The sequence below is a fragment of the Macrosteles quadrilineatus genome, unplaced genomic scaffold (assembly GCF_028750875.1).
Source record: "Macrosteles quadrilineatus isolate MER2022 unplaced genomic scaffold, UCM_ALF_1.0 Scaffold_6__1_contigs__length_79288215, whole genome shotgun sequence".
NCBI lineage: Eukaryota > Metazoa > Arthropoda > Insecta > Hemiptera > Cicadellidae > Macrosteles > Macrosteles quadrilineatus.
This window is the reverse complement of record NW_026542599.1, coordinates 5,352,190-5,374,532: the sequence shown is the minus strand read 5'-3', so window position 1 is coordinate 5,374,532 and position 22,343 is coordinate 5,352,190. Positions and strand designations below refer to the sequence as shown.

The window sequence follows — 22,343 nt, the reverse complement described above, 5'->3', positions numbered from 1 at the left end:
GTCAACCTACAATTTAATTCAGCCGGGAGATCCGGGTCCAGTATAACGGGTGAATTTGCACCGCGAAAACCAGGTAGTAATTATGTAGCGTTAGGGGGTAATAGCAGATACAACTGGGTAATCTTGGGCAGTGTGTGAATTAAGTGGGAGTAAAAAACAGGTCTTGTGGCATCACGGCTACACGGTGGTAGGGATATTGTAGTGGTCAAGCGATGACGTCGGTCGTTTTTGTGGGGAAGTCTCAGGACAAGTGTTGAATGGAGTGAGATGGTCTGTGTAGTATTTTATTAACTAAATCCAGCTGTTTCTTTACCAGGGCAATTTACTGAAACCCCAACTATAAAAGACATCTGCGTCTAGATTTGAACCGTCACAAACCTCTTTAATTTTCTCACGATTGAACCAGCGACCTTTTGATTTACAGGGGAGCGCGATAAAAACCAATCCAGATAATTGAATGATTGGAGCTACATCTCTATTCATTTAAATTTCAATAGAAACGTTTGACATTTCGGTTTAGAAGTTACAAACTTTACCACCGGGATAATATTTGTGCCCCAATTTTTTGAAGATCAAGTAATGCTATGGAAGCGCAATATTAAGCATTGAAGGAGTTACATTTGTGTTGAATTGTCTACTTTTACTCCTGCATCGTCTGCAGATACGAGCTGATGGAAAGTGTAGACTGTAGAGAAACCAGCCATACACAGACGTTCGGGAATGTGGTCTGATAAACAGACCCATTAGTGTTCTTGCTCAGTCATCAAGCCACTGACGTACAATGGAGCATCCACAGTATACGATCCATAACAGATCATCCACACACAAAGTATCCTTAATCCAGAACATAGCTAGTGACGTCATCATGCAGAAATATCCTCAACAACCATTATAATCCACTGCTCAAAGCTGAATTAAAAATAGTGGTTTTAGCTGTCAAGGAGACCGATCAAGATTAACTTCAAAAAGCTCTAGCTAGAAACCTTAAAGTTTATCGGTGCGTAACCAGCGACGATTAATTATACAAATAATCCAATTATAGGACTTTTGTTTATTGCGTTCATGATTTAGCCTGACGTAAAATTTCAGCAATATGATTGAGTGAGTTTTACGTTTACCCTACCACGAAACCACCTCTTCTTCACATTGTGCATTATAATTAATTGTGACTACAGTTGCTTACCTGGCTATACAATCATCCATGAAATACTACAACCTAATCTGACTTTAAAAACTTAAATGCCAACAACCTGTAAACCGCAAGTCCTCAAGGTGGACAGTTGAGTTCGCATTCCACTGGTCTTACTTTCACTTCCCGAACGTTACTTAACATCGTAAGTCCCTCGTAGCGCCGATGGGGAGATATTAATTAGTTAATTAGATGAAGTAACGGAGTTGTAATGTGCGAACCACGACGGGAACACTGACAGTCGCAACACAACACATTGCATGACTGATTACCTACGGACATAATTAAAGTAGACTGTCACGCGATTATTTGTCACGTTGCTGGAATTCGAGCAAAGTCTTGATGAGTGATTCGTGTTAGTATTGTGGGGACAGTCCTACAAAAATTGCCCAAAATTACAACTTTAATTAGTATAACATAAAAAGCTAATGAAAAGTTGAACAAAAAATATGTTTACTTAAAAGAGGTGTGAGGCGTTTGTTGAATTTGCCCTTCACATATAATATCAGACCTGTCCGTGGAAAGTATCAAATCACTCAAGTGTTTAAGCCCCGTACTGATAGTCTGGTGACGGCACCGAGACGCGAAGTCTCAAAATCGCTGTTATTGTTTACAAGTCCGTTGCTCTATCGACTAAGCAGCCAATACATCAATACCTCAGGTATACAGTTTTTCATGCAAAAAAGTGCGATACAAGTTCTGAACCAATGGATTGCTCAATGTTATTATACGGGGACAAAAGAAATAGTACATTTCGTACCAAGGCCTAATCTTGTAAATAATTTCACACCTGATGAAGGATTATATTAGATTTCTAAACCTTGTAAATATTTGTTTTTTAATACTCGTTCCGGGACCTGATAGCTGAGGACGTCCCCCAGTTTCACCTGCAGTACACGAATCAACGTTGACGTCAACCGGTCGCTGAGCACGACTTTGACCCACAACTCGAAATCAAGTAAAAAAAATCAGTCATCATGGACTGGAATTAATACTTGTAATAGTAAATGTCATCGTTAACTATCGCCTTAAATGAACGTATTCTTTCGTAAGCTTAAGGAGAATTTTTTTACTTACATCGGATACTTTCGGCTGAATGTTGAAAACATTTGCATTATTGATATAGATCGAATACTTACAATTTCACTTTGTTTCAGATGGATTGTGTTGGAGGCAGGAGTTTTTGAGGAGTGATAAAATGGCGATATCAAGGACGCTCTTATCAGTGATTGTGACACTCTCGGCTGTTATCACTTACTCGGAGTGTCATGTGGCCTTGACCTTTCCACCTGCGAGGAAATATGACCTTGATTTCCTTGATAACAGCAGGACAAAGGGTCCTTGTGGAATGCCCAAAGGTGAGTTGAAACTATCACTGAATGTCTGCTGAGTAAAGAAATCTTGTTTACTGGTGTCTTAAAAGCTGTAATGCACATTTGTTTTGATGATTTAATTGTTTTGTATATTGTGCCACACAAACAACAACAGTTTTGCTTCGCATGAGACTGGGAATTTATGACTCATTGGAGAATCATGTAATACAAATCGATGTACAGTAGTAGAAACTGTACGTGTGCAAAATACAGAGGCACGGCCCTGGAAACCTTAACGCCAGGTTAAACCGATGGCTTTAAAGATTATTAGGCCAATAGATTGTCTTTTCTCAAAATGCGTTGAAAAGGTTAAAAAGGTGAAAGGTTGAATTTATTACCAATCTAAGCTACTTACTCCTATTAAATAATACTAGTTTTACTAGTATATTAAATATTAAATATTACTAGTTTTAAATAATAATAAGTTTTACATGATCAGATATGGTTTGAATTTAAAATATATACTGAAAAAAAAATTACAAATGCTAAAAACACATTTGTAAAAATGAATGCCTAGGCCTACTCCTAAATCCAGGAATAATTATTAACAAAATATACTATCACAGAAAGGGTTCAAAATTTGTTTTTCAACATCAGCCCATGTGTCCTCTCACCAAAGTTCAAGGTCTTTTGTCACTCTTGGAGCTTGGAGCTCACACGCTATTCGCTGCACGCCACAGGACACTTACCTTTGCCTATAATTATGATCATCACCAAAAGGAGAGGATCCTGAATGTTTTTGTAACCGAAGCCTGAGGATATGTCCCTGACATAAAGTGATCCTCTCACCAAATCGGTCTTGGTCACGACAAGATCTCTAGGTTAATTCTGACGATCCCTTGTTTGGAAAATTATATTTATATGTTTAAATTGAGATATTCAAGGCTGGATCGTTTGAGTTACAAAATGTTTTAATGGAATACAATATAAATTGAATTTAGATTACGGTTTAGTCGTTTACTTGTACTCTATGTGGTGTATTATCAAATTTTGATGGGTTGATTTGTGTTTTCTTTTGATATTCTTTCTTCCCATGAATAATATTTTCCCCAATAAATCAATTATTGTTTGATAATAGAGGGTTAAGGTTTGTTATAAATTCCAATACTCTACCGTATTAAAAAAAGAAAATGGCGAAGACCATATTTTGCATACAGCTTATACTGTTTTAAATCTGTCATGGATTAATTAATTATGTTGCCAAATACATTCACTCCCTAATTAGTTGTATTCAGACTTATTAACGTGTCATTTCAGCACATTATAGAATTTTATGTGTTCATCTCTTTAATAACTATTTACTTTCTTTCATCGACGTTTGTTTACTAAATACAAGTCAAACCACAATTATCTCAATATTTCGAGTAAATAAGTAGCCCAAGTGGACAAATTGGCAAATATGCACATAAGTGCTTATTGTACACCCTTTGGCATTTTGCTGTAATATTCTGGGTACTCAAGTGGTTCGTCTTCAAACACGAGTCCCAAGAGGAGTCTATCCTGTAATCAGATTCCATTTGTCGATAAGCTAATAATTAACACTATCTACAAAAATCTATGATAGCTAGAAGCAAGGCTAGGACTTGGAACGGTCCTTGAATTACAATTGGAATCCCTAGATCGTATGAAGAAATAAGAGCTTCGCTCCGCTCAATAAATGGAACATTTGATTCACACAGATTTGTCCTATATCAACTCAACTCATGACCAACGATCCTGATTCGGACCCTGACTGGTACGAAACAAAATTTATTCGTCCGTGGATTGACGTAAACTCGAGCAGAACGGATTGAAAGGTAAAAAATGCGTTTACGGTCCTTTCTAGGATCCAGGCCAAAGCCTCGGCGCGTTGTGCATAGCGCCTAGAGGTTCACGGTGGTCTGGCTGGACAATCAGCTGATAAACGTTTCAGGTTGATCCAAGGCCACACCAAAAAAACATTGATCGCATTCAAAATAAAAGGATTTAAAAGTAGAGTTGTTAATGGCTCTGATTAGTTTAGATACATGGTTTGGTTATGGAATCAGGATTTAATTATAAGTAGGAGTCTGTTTTTGGCAATTTATTTGTTTTAAGAGAATTTAAATTTCTCAAAATAGTTCATTTAAACTTTGTAGAATTAGCAGTTTCTCACACTAATAGCGATAATATGGCATTGAGCTTAATATCTTCATCTGACATAACTGAGGATTATTTTATAGAGTGTTTATAGGTTAATAGGAGTGTTAATAGGTTTAAAACCAGTTAACTAGATATTTTTACATGTGATTTTCTTTTACAAAACTTAAAACCTACTTTGTTGTCTGGTCATGGTAGCTTCATGAATTAAATAGCATAAACTTGTTTACACAAGGCTGCGCATACAATTATACACATAACCTTGGGTTTTGAAAATTATCTTACAAACAAAATAGGCCATCTTCCTCCGTCTAAAGTCAAACATCCACACCAATAGATTGCTGGCTCGTTTCGTTGCAAGAACAGCTTTTCCAAAGTTGCGTTAAAACTTCGAAATAATTTCAATACATAAAACACAACACAAATCAGATATACAAATAACCCCGCCGCAGCAAACCTGCCGACTAAGCGAATTTCCATTTGTCTGAATTGATTTTCAGTTAAATATATTTTAATAACATTAGGTTTAACGAGTTGAACCTAGGTTTGCTGCTACAAGGAAACTAATAAAGTGTGTTGTTGAGTAAAATATTGATAGCTTAGTACAAAATAAATACATTTGCCAAGTTTGATCAAAATATATTCATAAACAAGCAAACTACAACATTTGACAATATTCTCCATAAGAATAACATGGGAATTTTAAATTTAAATTTTTTTTAATTTTCTCCGTTACTAATAATCGAACAAAAATACTTTTATATACTAAATTATTTGTTTTTTTAAAGCTCTTTAAAAAGGTCTAAAGAGAAATTGGGAAATTTTGTGTTTTGAGGGTCAAAAGTGAGAAAAACCAATTTTTGCCCCATAAATCCCCCGTAAAGCCCCGTTCCCATGGTCCGATCGTGCTGGTTCGCGAACTCATTAAAGCCGCTTTACACCTTTAAACCAAGTTTCATCAAAATCGGACAAAAATTACTCAAGTTATCGCGTTCACGGACGTATATATATATATATATATAAGTATATATATATATAAGTATATATATATAAGTATATATATATATACATATATAAAAATTTGAACGAATAGTGTTTTTGGCCTCTGGGGACATCAAAATGAAAAAGTAAATCGGTCCCGGGTCTAGGTCTTACCGTGCCACCTACGGTAATAGCTACTTCCCTATAGGGAAATTCGCTAAAACGAACAACGACAATGTTAGCATAACCATAACTAATCGATCTCTGTGGTCGCAGGTGAGTCAAATTACACATTTACAAAATTACTTTTTTCTTAGTACAGTTTGTCGCTAGAAAGTTTTCCTAACTAAGATTTACATTCTATTAGTTGGTGAATTTCTTAACAATGCAAAGGTAATAGATATAAAGTAAAAACTTTAATCCTTACGGGCACACAAATCTGTTTATTTTAATCAGCACACAAGAGTGTTAAAATACCAGTTTTATTCTGGCACCTATCCGCGAGTTAAACCGGTCCTATGACCATACAACCAGACTCCCATAAACACTTGAGTATATGGGCTGGTTGACTGCTTTAGATGCAGCATCCAGCCATAACTAGTAGGTATGCAGCTTGTATGTAGTGGAATAGTCAATAACCTTCATTAGCGTAATCAATAGCATTAAAATCATCATGCAGCGGTATAGAAAACATAGTAGACAACATGGAACAATGGTATAAATGCAGTGGTATAGTACATCATATGCAGTGGCCTATAAAAAACTATATAATATCATGCACATGTAATATTATAAGCTAAAATCGTGGTGTAATCAAGAATTCGCAGTATAATTAATAATTTGGGTGGAACTAAGCCTTCTTGCTTCGAGAATACATTTTACATGAACTTACTTGTATTTTTAACAAACAAAAACATTCCAATATTTTAGGAACCATCAAAGCTTCCACTTATATGTCTGCAAAAGTTTTTAATTGTTTATTTAATGATGATGTTTCGTATGGATATCAATTGATCATGTTGTTTAGATATTACTGGTTATTGTAAGGTATTATTTTCCAGCAGAAAACAAATTAATACAACCGAGAATAAGGTGCTGATAATTAAGTGTGATGCAATAGCTTTTATACTGACAATAGCGCGGCCTCTCAAAAACCACAGCTATTAATTTTGTTTTTGAACTGCAGTAAATATTTTTTACAATTCAGAGAGTTTAACTAACAACTTTACTACAAGTAACTTCAACTAGGTAAACAACAATACTGATATTAAAATTAAAAATGTATCATTTAAAATTCTGTATGTTTTGGGATTGAAAGTGTCTTGTGAAATATTCATTGTTTTATTTAGAAAGGATTGAGTTTTATGTACGATTTTATTTATATTCCAAATCGACTAGATGACAGGGGATTTTATTTCTCACGTAGGCCTATCCATCCAGCCCAGCCCAGCAAACAGCCTTGGCATTACGAGTTCAATGAATCACGATTCTATTTCGATGTGAATTATTGACAAACAGTTCACTTTCAACTTTAACTTAAAACGACACAATTTTTTTCTAAAGCCGGTAATGAACACGTACTGCACACAAACACATTTTATATTAGATCAAAATAATGGTGATCTCATAATCGTCTGAAAACATAGATTATTTGTTTATAACTGTAACAGGTAGCCCTGTCAACCACACTACATTTACAGTAAGGCTTCGTAATGAAAGGCTTCATTGTATACTTGCGGTTAAAAAACGAGGTAACAAGACTAATTCATGGTTTTATACATCGACGATTTTTACCCATACCAAGATGAATACCTTTAACCATGACGATTTGCTAGTGAGACATGGGGACCCGAGGTTAATATTATTCTTATGGGACGAAAATTCAACATGGATTCCACTGATGAAGACTCTTAATTTCTCTATGGAAAGTAAGGGTCTAGTTTGTTACTCTCTGGCGACCTCGCAGGAGAATGTTGAGTTCCTCACATTCCTCTGAGTAGGCGAGTCTACCGCCAATGCTGCCAAGGTTAAATCTCAGCGGGAACTGAATGCTAAGTATTATCATGTATTATTATTAAAGCTCTTCGTTCAATACCTCCAAACAAAAGCACCGATTCGTTCACATTGTTTTTGCTTAGAGTATACACCATTCATTGAATACAAAGTATTTCGTATAAAAAATTAAGGTAGCGTTGTCTTGTGTTTTAACTGTGATTTGAGTCATGGGTTAAGTTAGGTAATAGCATAGGCTAAAGGGAGTAGCCTATGTTTTATCTATGGTTAGGTCCCAGAGAAGGGACGATACGTAGGCCTAAGTCGCGTAAAAGACTGAAGACGGACAAAGGCGAGAACCTAGATATATATATATATATATATATATATATGTTTTACGATTGGTAAATTCTTAATGCACCATCAGGGTCTAAAGATGTTTTTTATCCTGGTGTGTGGGACTCTTCCCTATAATGGAGTACAATGGCAAAGGAGGCCATGGAAGGCAATGGAGTACATTTACGTATCTAATCTAAAATAAATTAACCAACTATCTAAACAATACTGTTAAACAAATGGCAGAATTAAAAAATATATTCATTTTGATTTTACACTTTGCCTGACACACCTGTGTGCATGCATTCTATAGAATGACTAGGCATTATACACAATGCCTAGGTAAAGCGTATAAAATCCTTTCGTTATTACTCCATTTCATACTTTGCATAAAAGCTTCAGGCATTTTATAGAGAACCAGATTAGTTTACAGTATAAGTGTGGTCATCTTACTAGTGTGTTTGTTCGTTCGTTTGTTTGTATGTTTTTTTTTGTTTTAAGTTTAATCACGCATTATCTACTGGTTGGATTAGCCTTAGATTTAGCGATGTGTGTGGACGATTCGTTTAATGATGTCAGGACACAAACGTTATAATTATGTGTACTGTGTATTTTATTGGACCTTTTCGTTTTATTTTAGGGAGTTTCAATTCAGACCTACTGGAAATTGTGTATAGTATGAGTAATTGTATTGTGGTAATATTGATTAAGGAAGAGGTAGGTATGCGATGGAAGGTGATATCATTGACTAGGCCTATACACTTCTCAATTGATAATTACTCTTTCTACTGTAGGCTGCAATAACATTTGTCTTTATACGTGTAAACTAGCTGTTCTGAATTATAGGCCTACGCCGTTTTAACTGACTACTCCCGTACGTAGGACGGGCTAACACCTCGTTCATATTTAAAAGGAATTAAAAAATGTTGTCAGATGTTTCAGCTTAACAAGTTGGTTGTATGATATATTTGACTATTGCAATAGTCAATGATATCTTTGACTATTGAATTAATAGAATAGTCAATGATGATATGTAATAACATTAAAAAGTTATAAGGTTTCCCAACAGCGTGCAGCAATATTATCTTTTTTTGCATTAACGGCAACAGCTAATTTTATATGCCTAAGCAGCAACAAAAAGCTGTGATACACAGTTAGAACTTTCAAAGTAGGATTGTTTACAGTTATGTTTATGTCTTTAATTTAATACATCATTTGTGATATTGTGCGAATGTTTGATAATTTACTTTTTCTATTGTTTAGGTGCAGTGGTAGAACATTATGGCTACGGTAGATGTGTTATACTATTAGCATACCGGAAATTTCAAGAACCAAATTTTCTCAAACCATGTCCTCCCACATTGCAAACGCAGAGCACGAGTATAACTGCAATACGCATTTTATCATTTTATACTTAGACCTATACGCCAACCCCGTACGAAGGACGGGTACTTTGATAGTTGTGGATATATATAATGTTAGAAGATGTATTATATTGTATGGGACAAACGTTTATTAAAATACTTCCGCCATTCATAAACACTAAATCTAACTAAACTCTCACTTAAAAAGTACACTTCAGTGTGTTCCAATAATTATTATACCAATCAAGCACTACTAAGCGTATTTTAACCCATATGAAGGCAGGGTCTAGAATGGAGTGCAAGTGAAATGATCTGTGTTGCTTTTTTGCTGACTAAGACCAGCTCCTCAGTCAGTACTTTACAAACATCAAGTGTTTAGTGAAGTGCTGATAGATAACACACAGAGTGTAAACGTCACATATGCCATTGCTGTTGGGGTCAGTACACTTTGCTGACGTTGGCTGTTTGCTGATATTTTGCTACATCGTTCCAAATCAGCATAACACACTCTCTAACCTTGTACCTCTGAACGTATTAATTTTTAGACGAAACCTAATTAAATTTCAAACAACCAGATGATGCGTTTCTGAATTGTAAAGGCGACTCAATTTGTTTAGTTTTCCTATGCAAATTGCATCTTTTAAGTTTTCTTTAGAGAAAGTTCCAAAATAATAATACCTTAACGCCAACCTTTTCTTTTAACACAAATTAATCAGTATCCCAATGGCAAATGGTACTTTGGCTCCCTCAATTCCTCTATTATAGCTATCTCCTGTTGCATGTAACATTTTATAAGCTGCAATACGATATTTCTTAAATATCTACTGAGATCGCTTCGTTTGAGGACACCGCGTTCAATAACCCTGATGCAAGCTGACGATCGGCAAGCTGACGATTGATTTGTTTTCCTGTTTTGCCTTCTTCTGTTTACTGGACCTCTGACCATAACTAGAGTTGAAAGTCTTGCCCATCGCATTGCTATGAGTGATAAATAATGTTACCATTCTCATAATTTGTTTGATTTTCCTTGATGGTTTTAGCTTTTATAAATCCCTTACGTATCTGTATTGTAGCTGATTGTTTCTTCTGATATGTCGCAGTCGCGGTTTGCGGAATTAAACATGGCTATTGCTCGGTAGTACTGTAATTAGGAATATGCAGTTGTATTCCCCATTCACCCATATAAAAGTGAATTGGTTTGTGACACTCCCTCCTTCAGTGGTGTGAAGAAAATGACCTAATCTTGAACGCTCAAAAAACCCAAATAGTCAAATTTTCCATTTCTAACCGGTCAAAACGGTCCCACTATGACTTGAACATTCTCCTCGACGATAACACTATCTCCCCTTCTTCAGAAGTAAAATTCCTCGGTCTTGTCCTTGATGAAAACCTCAAATTCCACAGCCACATCGAGCACGTCAGCAAGAAAGTATCGGTGGGTATATTTATGCTGAGAGTTCTCAGCCAATCAGCCACCACTGATGTCCTATTATCAGCCTATTATGGGCTTGTCTACCCTCATCTGACTTATGCGGTCCCTGTTTGGGGGTGTGAAAGTGAGAGGACTAGGTTCTTGTTTAGGCTTCAGAGAAGGGCAATTCGAATTGTGTTTTCTATTTCCAAACAACAATCATGCAGAGATTATTTCAGAGAATTTAAAATTTTAACTTTCCCATCTATTTACATCCTCGAAACTCTATCTTTCCATAGCAAAAATACTTCCTTTTTCTCATCTGCAAAAAATTCCAGGTATCCATTGCGCAATACTTTAAATCTACCAATTCCCCGGCATTCCACTTCTTTCTTTCAAAGAAACTTCCATTACAATTCTGTAAAACTATTTAATAGACTTCCACCTCAATTGAAGGCCGAACTAGATCAAAAAAAGTTTAGAACAGGTCTAAAGTCCATGTTGTTAGATAGATCATTTTACAGCGTCCGTGAATTTCTACTTTAGTGGTCATTCACAAAGTCATGTGCGCATGTTTAGTTATTTAGTTATATAATTTTCTTACAGTAAGAAATTTTATGTTATTAAGATGTAATTAATTTATTTTTCTTGTACTGACTTGGCTAATGCAAGTATTGTTAATTTGGCCCAATAAATGACTTATTGACTTATTGACAAGCATCGTTAAAACCAAACAATTTAGTTAAATCTGATAACGAACTAATCGAATTATCGTTCGATATATCGTCGCGGTGCGAGTGTCGACCAGTCACGAACAAACCAGACGAGCCGGTCACGCTCGAACACGTCCAGACGGGTTTCCTGTAAGTGAGACACGTGAGACGTCATTGCCTGTCTAGTGCGGACATTTTACGTCACCTTGTAAACAAACCTCGTGAAACTTAAGTCTCATCGGAACCTCATGAAATCTACCGAACGCTGTCATACGGCTGAAGAACAATGCTCGTGAAGTCATTAGAATATTGACCTGCCGATTTCAACAACAGTTTAAAAATTTCTGAAAGTTGGTGGAGCTGTTTGTAAAGTTCATTGGCAAATATAAGTTACATATCTTTACGTCAACAGTTAAAAATGTGGTAGTCAAACTCACGGCATGTTTCCCCTATTCATTCGGACATCGTCTGGTGATCTAACAAGAATGCATCAACCATTATAGAGTCGTCAAATAACATTCAAACGAATACACAAAGGTCATAACGCATTAATGTTATTTGACGACTTTATAATGGATGAATCATTCTTGTTAGGAGTTCACCAGACGATACCTGCATGAATTAATTTTGTTCAAGCACGAAAAACATGTAAACTGTTGACGTACAGGTATGTACCTTATATTTGTCTAATTAAACAGTTCAGGGGCTACATCTTGAATTCTAAGTTTATTGAATTAGGCGTTATAATATCGAAACATTTAATCAGCTATCGGTATAAAAATACCGATCCATTTTACACTCATTAGATTATGCCATGCGAATATTTAATGTCATCTATTTATTCCTATATTATAGCTTTGACTCTTGATAGAACTAGGCATTCTATTCAGTTCTTTAATTTGCCAAATTAAAAAAAAAACCCTTCCTGCAAAATATAGCCTATTCACATAAATAATAAATACCCCCGCCACAGCAAACCTGCAGACTAAGCGAATTTCCATTAACCTGATTGGATTTACACTAAAATGCCTTCATAAAAATAGCACATTTATTTCCTATTTAAATAGAATTAGTTTAACGAGTACTTAGGTTTGCTGCAACAGGGAGGGTAAAAAAGATTTTTTTATAAAATGATAATAGTTTAGTAAGAAATAAAAGTATTTTCCAAAATCAATCAAAATATGTTCATAAACAAGCAAACTACAACAGTTGACTTATTCTCCATAAGAATAACATGGGAATTTTAAAATTAAAATTTTTTTGAATTTTCTCCGTGACAATTAGGCGCATAATAACGCTTCAATATACTAAATTATTTGTGTTTTAAGCTCTACAAAATGGTTTAAAAAGAAATTGTGAAATTTTGTGTTTTTAGGGTCAAAAATGGGAAAAACCTATTTTTATCCCATAAAACCCCCCATAAACCCCCGTTCCCATAGTCCGATCATGCTGGTTCGCGAACTCATTCAAGTTTATCCCGCCTTACACCTTCAAACCAAATTTTATCAAAATCGGACAAAAATTACTCAAGTTATCGTGCGGATGGACACACACACACATATAGATGTGTGTGTTATATATATAGTGTTATATAGATATATACAAATTTGAACGAATGGTGTTTTTTGGCCTCTGGGGACATCAAAATGAAACAGTAAATCGGTCCCGGGCTTAGGTCTTACCATGAGACCTACGGTAATAGCTACTTCCCTATAGGGAAATTCGCTAAAATGTCAATTTTCAACAATAGCACACGCTGTAGCGGCTCGTTCGACGATATTCTAATCCAAAATAAATATTTACTACACCTAGATCCAATTGTGTGTCCTTGTCCAATCCTAAAGCACAATTGTTTTTATTTTAATTTTAGATGTAAAGATATATTTTGTTTGACATGACTAATGCAAATTTGTATTTGTTACTTTGGTCTAATAAACGAGTTATTGAGTTATTGAGTTAATACAATCACAACAGTCCATTTCTTGTACTAGCCAGCCAGAACATACTGCGTGAGTCACGAATCATCCACGTGAAACATTTCAAACACCCGAAGATGTTCTCGTCTCTCGGTGTGAGAAAGCTACAATATCCTGTGGAGATTAACATATAATCTGCCACGAAGGCGGTAACAATGGAGGCCTCAGGCTATCTGCATCTGTTTTGTTTGCAAGTCTTGTAGGTGTTACGTATCGCTGTCCATCATTGATGACTCATTTAGTTTTGAAATATCCGTAGACTTACTAAACGGAATGGGGCTGATGGTCAACTGCCCCGTGGTCGAAGGGTTTTTCAAATTTTTTCAGCTGTTCAAAATTTCACCTCTGAAACTGTACTATGATACGTAACTTTTGTAACCATAGATAAAACATACCCCCTCGGTGTAACACATCAGGTATAGTTTACTTTACAATAAGCAATTTTAGCTATTAGCTTTTTGTTTACAATTTTGGCGTAGTCGACGGAAAATCAGTAATCGACATAGTCGGCTCAATAAAACTGAGTTCATTTCATACATTTGATATGAAAATCGGATGTCAAATATCAATAATAAAAGCTCGCCTCTCAATCTTTACGGTTATTTACAGGAAGGAAAAGTCAAGATTCTAAAACCTGTTGTTGATTTCTCAAACTCAGTACATGCAGGATATGAATTACAATATTGGTTATGCAACGTTCAGCTTTGACTTTAAACTTGTATCAACGGCGTGCAGTTACTTTAAAATTGTATGTTTTCATAAACTTATAACCAACTTGTTTGTGGCATAGATTAAAGGACTCCTTTAATCTATGGTTGGGTGCAGATCTAAGGAATAATTCAACTAGGTCTATCGCACAATTCACAGCCGATGACGTAATTAATTGTAGAAGCTATATCAAGATTTTCCCATCCTCTCAGGTAATGCCAAGATGGAGGATGGTAGATTGACCAGTCTTTTACCCGTTACTTTGCACATGATTATTGCCAACACATTTTCCCCCTTCATTCTGTAACTTAAAGACATGTTGGATTGGTAGAGCGAGTTCTGTTTCACGTTCTTTTGTCTTTCTATAGAATAGCCTACTACAGTATTCTCTACCTTAGACAAGAAAGTTTGACTGAGCAAAACTTACAGGACAGTTTACTGTAAAGGACCAGTCTTTATAAGATTTTATTAACATAAACTATGAAATATTTATAATCGTATGATAGAATTCTGTAATATGCATAGTAGAAATTTTTAAAGATGGCGATTCAATCAACAATTTTACATTAAATGGTCTAAAAGAGTTTTAATTTGGCAGTGATGGAAAATTTACTGGTACTTGAAAATCCAAGGCCAATTGCTTTCAGTATGATTACATATTACTGCATTACTGCTATTACTGCATTACTACTACTACTGCTATTACTGTATTAGAATTAATTAAAATTAAGCTTCAGATTCCAAAAACATTTTTAAAGGGAATATGAAGTAAAGAATGAAATATGGACAATACTGATTTGATTTCTAGATGAATCCAGTTCATTAGAGTTACAAGCCCTCTTTTCAAGATAATTTTTCAATTTTCTTACCAACACCGATGCTACGCATTGGTTTCCTTTTTTTTTTGTTCACCCACAAATTGACCACGGATATAAGTGGGGATCTGAGGAATAACGCAGGATAATTGATAAAGAAAATAGATCAAAGCTCCTCGTATATCAGTTCTGGTTATTCAAAAATGTTAAATTCAAGCACTGCCAATAATATACAAATAACCAATGTATAAATATGAAATTAGGCTTCCTTGATCATTTATTTAAGTCTCGCCGTCACATTCTACATTCCTAGGAGGGTAATCTCTAACCCGGAATCGTTTTTACGGCACTTCAGGCTAGTTTTAAAGGGTCGTGGCATCAATAATTGTTGGCAGTTGCCTATACTATAATAGTTTAGACCAGCTAACTCCCCTTAATTGAGCACCTATCAAAATTTCTGTGTTTTAACTAATTTATGTGAAATACAATTGGATTTTGGGTATTTGCTCTCAATTAACTGTATAACTAGTTTCAAACACTAGAGGTACGAGTCCTCATCCCCTTCCAAATCAAGTATGTGTCATACGACTCTACAGTACTTCGATGACAACAACTGGAACACAACAAGCTTTGCCAGTCGGTTCATCTTACTAATAGGTCAAGACATTGCTTCAAAAACATAACTGCGAAGCATATTTCCTGAGCAGTTTTGTTCGAAGCAGTGCCTTCCAGAGAAATACGATTCTGAATTTTACCTGACCACGCTGTTCATCCGGAGCAGCGCTATAGCAGTGTCTTAACCTTGCATATTTTCGGAGTTTTGGAGCAATGACGCGCATTCTTAGGTCCTCTTGACTTCAACTACTAGCTAGTCTGTCGTGACCATATGCCGTCATCAGTTCATCAACAATCACGACCAGCGACCGGAAGTGATCTAACGGATTTACTTCCGGTCATGATCGAGCAAGGTATTGGCTGAACTCTACAGGCGAGCCTGATTTATGACACAGTAAGAATCGTGGAGGTCAAGACGAAGATATATGAGTTTGAACATAATATGCTCCTGCTTTAGCGTAAAACCAAACGTGAGATCGTAGAACAATTTAAAAATTAATGTAAATGTAAATAATTAATGTAAATTGTAAAGTTGTATAGATTCATCAAAATCAGATGTTAAGGGTGGTCTCTGTTTACTTCCACAAACACTGACACCATTTTGAAAAAAACACTTTATTGGATTCAGAACGGATATATCCACCAAAACTCAAACTTGACAATTTTGACGTAAGCAGTACAGTACTGTCTATGTATAGAGAGAGAAAGTAAGGATTAATCTTATCTTACTAATATTATAAATGTGAAAGTTTGTGTGTTTGTTTGTTTGTTTGTTTGTTTATTTATTTGTTGATTTGTTTGTTTGTTTGAAGTTCAATCACGCATGGACCACTGGACGGATTGGGCTGAAATTTGGCATAATGATAGCTCACATTCCCGATTAACATATAGGCATATCCTTATCTCAAAAATCCTTTCGGGCTCCGCCCTTGTGGCTCTGTTGTTCCCCATGTTATCCTTATGAGTATTCATATTTAAAGGAAATCAAAGAATTAAGTCAGCTGTTTCAACAAAGAAAGTTGGTTCAATGATATACAAAAGCATTAAAAAGTTTCATTATGCTTAGTGGCCCAGGATCACTTATAGAATGAAAATGGTTTATATTACCTGTCCGTCAGTGATCCTATTGTTGTCGTCTTATGCGACCGGTTTCAGGATTAAAATCCCATCATCAGGCTGATAAAAATAGGATCACTGACGGACAGGTAATATAAACCATTTTCATTAAAAAGTTATAAGATTTACCAACAGGGTGCAGCACTACAATTTTTTTGCATTTATGTAAACAGATACAGTAATTTTAATTTAAACTAAGCAGCAACAAAAAAAAACTGTGATATGCAATGAGAACTGTCAAAGTAGGATGGTTTACAGTAATGTTTATCTTTTTATGTTTGTGTCATGAATAATTTGTAAATTTTTTGAGAATTTGTAACAATTTATTTTTCTTTATATGTGTAAATACCATTAGTTTACCGTCAATTTAAAGAAACAATTTTTATCAAACTTTGTCCTACACCATTGCAAAACGCTAGGCTTAAGTATGAGTATAACTGCAATAATAATTTTAAACTTATATGCCAACCCCGTACGAAGGACGGGTACTCTGCTAGTAATTTATAATTTAATGTAACAACTGGTAAAAAATAAATGGCACTCAATTAATTAGGTTTAATATAAAATTTGAATGTGCCCTTTAAGGGAATCAATAATTGAAGGATATGTACATGAAAATATAATTAGGTCAACTAAAAATATTGTGACGGAACATATTAACATACATAATGTACTTATATTTTGCCCATTTTATGAAAATAAATAATTCTATGATACAAATGCAACTGTAAACAGGTTTTTAATAATATAATAGAAATAATAATTTTAAGGATCATTCATTTATATGCTTGTGAATTAGTATCAGGTTGCTTTCTTGGTAGTTAGAGTAGTTGATGCAGTGCTAGATCTTGTAGTAGAAGTGGTCGTAGGAGTAGTTGATGCAGTGCTAGATCTGGTAGTAGAAGTGGTCCTAGAAGTAGTTGAGGCAGTGCTAGATCTGGTAGTTGAGGTGGTTGTAGGGGTCGTTGATGCAGTGCTAGATCTGGTAGTAGATGTGGTCGTAGGAGTCGTTGATGCAGTGCTAGATCTAGTAGTAGAAGTAGTCGTAGGAGTAATTGATGCAGTGCTAGATCTTGTAGTGGAGGTGGTCGTAGGAGTCGTTGATGCAGTGCTAGATCTGGTTGTAGAGGTGGTCGTAGGAGTAGTTTATGCAGTGCTAGATCTGGTAGTTGAGGTGGTCGTAGGGGTCGTTGATGCAGTGCTAGATCTGGTAGTAGAAGTGGTCCTAGAAGTAGTTGAGGCAGTGCTAGAGCTGGTAGTTGAGGTGGTTGTAGGGGTCGTTGATGCAGTGCTAGTTCTGGTAGTTGAGGTGGTCGTAGGAGTCGTTGATGCAGTGCTAGATCTGGTGGTAGATGTGGTCGTAGGAGTCGTTGATGCAGTGCTAGATCTGGTAGTAGAGGTGGTCGTTGGAGTCGTTGATGCAGTGCTAGATCTGGTAGTAGAGGTGGTCGTAGGAGTCGTTGATGCAGTGCTAGATCTGGTAGTAGAGGTGGTCGTAGGAGTAGTTGATGCAGTGCTAGATCTGGTAGTAGATGTGGTCGTAGGAGTCGTTGATGCAGTGCTAGATCTGGTAGTAGAGGTGGTCGTAGGAGTAGTTGATGCAGTGCTAGATCTGGTAGTAGATGTGGTCGTAGGAGTCGTTGATGCAGTGCTAGATCTGGTAGTAGAGGTGGTCGTTGGAGTAGTTGATGCAGTGCTAGATCTGGTAGTAGAGGTGGTCGTTGGAGTCGTTGATGCAGTGCTAGATCTGGTAGTAGAGGTGGTCGTAGGAGTCGTTGATGCAGTGCTAGATCTGGTAGTAGAGGTGGTCGTAGGAGTAGTTGATGCAGTGCTAGATCTGGTAGTAGATGTGGTCGTAGGAGTAGTTGATGCAGTGCTAGATCTGGTAGTAGATGTGGTCGTAGGAATCGTTGATGCAGTGCTAGATCTGGTAGTAGAGGTGGTCGTAGGAGTAGTTGATGAAGTGCTGGATCTGGTAGTAGAGGTGGTCGTAGAGGTCGTTGATGCAGTGCTAGATCTGGTGGTAGAGGTGGTCGTAGGAGTAGTTGATGCAGTGCTAGATCTGGTAGTTGAGGTGGTCGTAGAGGTCGTTGATGCAGTGCTAGTTCTGGTAGTAGAGCTGGTCGTAGGAGTCGTTGATGCAGTGCTAGATCTGGTAGTAGAGGTTGTTGTAGGAGTAGTTGACGCAGTGCTAGATCTGGTAGTAGAGGTGGTCGTAGGATTGGTTGATGCAGTGCTAAATCTGTTTGTTGAGGTGGTTGTAGGAGTAGTTGATGCAGTGCTAGATCTGGTAGTTAAGGTGGTCGTTGATGAAGTGCTGGATCTGGTAGTAGAGGCGGTCGTAGGAGTCGTTGATGCAGTGCTAGATCTGGTAGTAGTGGTGGTCGTAGGAGTAGTTGATGCAGTGCTAGATCTGGTAGTAGATGTGGTCGTAGGAGTCGTTGGTGCAGTGCTAGATCTGGTAGTAGAGGTGATCGTAGGAGTAGTTGATGCAGTGCTAGATCTGGTAGTGGAGGTGGTCGTAGGAGTCGTTGATGCAGTGCTAGATCTGGTTGTAGAGGTGGTCGTTGGAGTCGTTGATGCAGTGCTAGATCTGGTAGTAGAGGTGGTCAGAGGAGTAGTTGATGAAGTGCTAGATCTAGTAGTAGATGTGGTCGTAGGAGTCGTTGATGCAGTGCTAGATCTGGTAGTAGAGGTGGTCGTTGGAGTCGTTGATGCAGTGCTAGATCTGGTAGTAGAGGTGGTCGTAGGAGTCGTTGATGCAGTGCTAGATCTGGTAGTAGAGGTGGTCGTAGGAGTAGTTGATGCAGTGCTAGATCTGGTAGTAGATGTGGTCGTAGGAGTCGTTGATGCAGTGCTAGATCTGGTAGTAGAGGTGGTCGTAGGAGTAGTTGATGCAGTGCTAGATCTGGTAGTAGATGTGGTCGTAGGAGTCGTTGATGCAGTGCTAGATCTGGTAGTAGAGGTGGTCGTAGGAGTAGTTGATGCAGTGCTAGATCTGGTAGTAGAGGTGGTCGTAGGAGTCGTTGATGCAGTGCTAGATCTGGTAGTAGAGGTGGTCGTTGGAGTAGTTGATGCAGTGCTAGATCTGGTAGTAGAGGTGGTCGTTGGAGTCGTTGATGCAGTGCTAGATCTGGTAGTTGAGGTGGTTGTAGGGGTCGTTGATGCAGTGCTAGATCTGGTAGTAGAGGTGGTCGTTGGAGTCGTTGATGCAGTGCTAGATCTGGTAGTAGAGGTGGTCGTAGGAGTCGTTGATGCAGTGCTAGATCTGGTAGTAGAGGTGGTCGTAGGAGTAGTTGATGCAGTGCTAGATCTGGTAGTAGATGTGGTCGTAGGAGTAGTTGATGCAGTGCTAGATCTGGTAGTAGATCTGGTCGTAGGAGTCGTTGATGCAGTGCTAGATCTGGTAGTAGATGTGGTCGTAGGAGTCGTTGATGCAGTGCTATATCTGGTAGTAGAGGTGGTCGTTGGAGTCGTTGATGCAGTGCTAGATCTGGTAGTAGAGGTGGTCGTAGGAGTCGTTGATGCAGTGCTAGATCTGGTAGTAGAGGTGGTCGTAGGAGTAGTTGATGCAGTGCTAGATCTGGTAGTAGATGTGGTCGTAGGAGTAGTTGATGCAGTGCTAGATCTGGTAGTAGATGTGGTCGTAGGAATCGTTGATGCAGTGCTAGATCTGGTAGTAGAGGTGGTCGTAGGAGTAGTTGATGAAGTGCTGGATCTGGTAGTAGAGGTGGTCGTAGGAGTCGTTGATGCAGTGCTAGATCTGGTGGTAGAGGTGGTCGTAGGAGTAGTTGATGCAGTGCTAGATCTGGTAGTTGAGGTGGTCGTAGAGGTCGTTGATGCAGTGCTAGTTCTGGTAGTAGAGCTGGTCGTAGGAGTCGTTGATGCAGTGCTAGATCTGGTAGTAGAGGTTGTTGTAGGAGTAGTTGACGCAGTGCTAGATCTGGTAGTAGAGGTGGTCGTAGGATTGGTTGATGCAGTGCTAAATCTGTTTGTTGAGGTGGTTGTAGGAGTAGTTGATGCAGTGCTAGATCTGGTAGTAGATGTGGTCGTAGGAATCGTTGATGCAGTGCTAGATCTGGTTGTAGAGGTGGTCGGAGGAGTAGTTGATAAAGTGCTGGATCTGGTAGTAGAGGCGGTCGTAGGAGTCGTTGATGCAGTGCTAGATCTGGTAGTAGTGGTGGTCGTAGGAGTTATTGATGCAGTGCTAGATCTGGTAGTAGATGTGGTCGTAGGAGTCGTTGGTGCAGTGCTAGATCTGGTAGTAGAGGTGATCGTAGGAGTAGTTGATGCAGTGCTAGATCTGGTAGTGGAGGTGGTCGTAGGAGTCGTTGATGCAGTGCTAGATCTGGTTGTAGAGGTGGTCGTTGGAGTCGTTGATGCAGTGCTAGATCTGGTAGTAGAGGTGGTCAGAGGAGTAGTTGATGAAGTGCTAGATCTAGTAGTAGATGTGGTCGTAGGAGTCGTTGATGCAGTGCTAGATCTGGTAGTAGAGCTGGTCGTAGGAGTCGTTGATGCAGTGCTAGATCTGGTAGTAGAGGTTGTTGTAGGAGTAGTTGATGCAGTGCTAGATCTGGTAGTAGAGGTGGTCGTAGGAGTCGTTGATGCAGTGCTAGATCTGGTAGTAGAGATGGTCGTAGGAGTAGTTGATGCTGTGCTAGATCTGGTAGTAGAGGTGGTTGTAGGGGTCGTTGATGTAGTGCTAGATCTGGTAGTTGATGTTGTTGTAGGAGTAGTTGATGCAGTGCTAGATCTGGTAGTAGAGGTGGTCGTAGGAGTCGTTGATGCAGTGCTAGATCTGGTAGTAGAGGTGGTCGTAGGAGTCGTTGATGCAGTGCTAGATCTGGTAGTAGAGGTGGTCGTAGGAGTAGTTGATGCAGTGCTAGATCTGGTAGTAGAGGTGGTCGTAGAAGTAGTTGATGCAGTGCTAGATCTGGTAGTAGATGTGGTCGTAGGAGTCGTTGATGCAGGGCTAGAATTGGTAGTGGAGTCGGTCGTAGGAGTAGTTGATGCAGTGCTAGATCTGGTAGTTGAGGTGGTCGTAGGAGTCGTTGATGCAGTGCTAGATCTGGTTGTAGAGGTGGTCGTAGGAGTAGTTGATGCAGTGCTAGATCTGGTAGTTGACGTGGTCGTAGTGGTTGTTGATGCAGTGCTAGTTCTGGTAGTAGAGCTGGTCGTAGGAGTCGTTGATGTAGTGCTAGATCTGGTACTAGAGGTTGTTGTAGGAGTAGTTGATGCAGTGCTAGATCTAGTAGTAGATATGGTCGTAGGAGTCGTTGATGCAGTGCTAGATCTGGTAGTAGAGGTGGTCGTAGGAGTAGTTGGTGCAGTGCTAGATCTGATAGAAGAGGTGGTCGTAGGAGTAGTTGATTCAGTGCTAGATCTGGTAGTCGAAGTAGTCGTAGGAGTAGTTGATGCAGTGCTAGATCTGGTAGTAGAGGTGGTTGTAGGAGTAGTTGATGCAGTGCTAGATCTGGTAGTCGAAGTAGTCGTAGGAGTAGTTGATGCAGTGCTAGATCTGGTAGTAGAGGTGGTCGTAGGAGTCGTTGATGCAGTGCTAGATCTGGTAGTAGATGTGGTCGTAGGAGTCGTTGATGCAGTGCTAGATCTGGTAGTAGAGGTGGTCGTAGGAGTCG

At 38.1% G+C, this 22,343-nt stretch overlaps 1 protein-coding gene across 2 annotated transcripts in view; it reads left to right on the top strand.

Annotated features, from left to right (window-relative positions):
• LOC128996389 (uncharacterized) overlaps positions 1-22,343 on the top strand; it is a 154,523-nt gene that overhangs the window by 21,483 nt on the left and 110,697 nt on the right. For both annotated transcript variants that reach the window (XM_054421691.1, XM_054421692.1), the window contains exon 2: positions 2,347-2,547. In XM_054421691.1, the coding sequence (XP_054277666.1) occupies positions 2,388-2,547 (160 nt within the window). In that variant the 5' untranslated portion in view covers positions 2,347-2,387. The remainder of the gene's footprint in view (positions 1-2,346; positions 2,548-22,343) is intronic.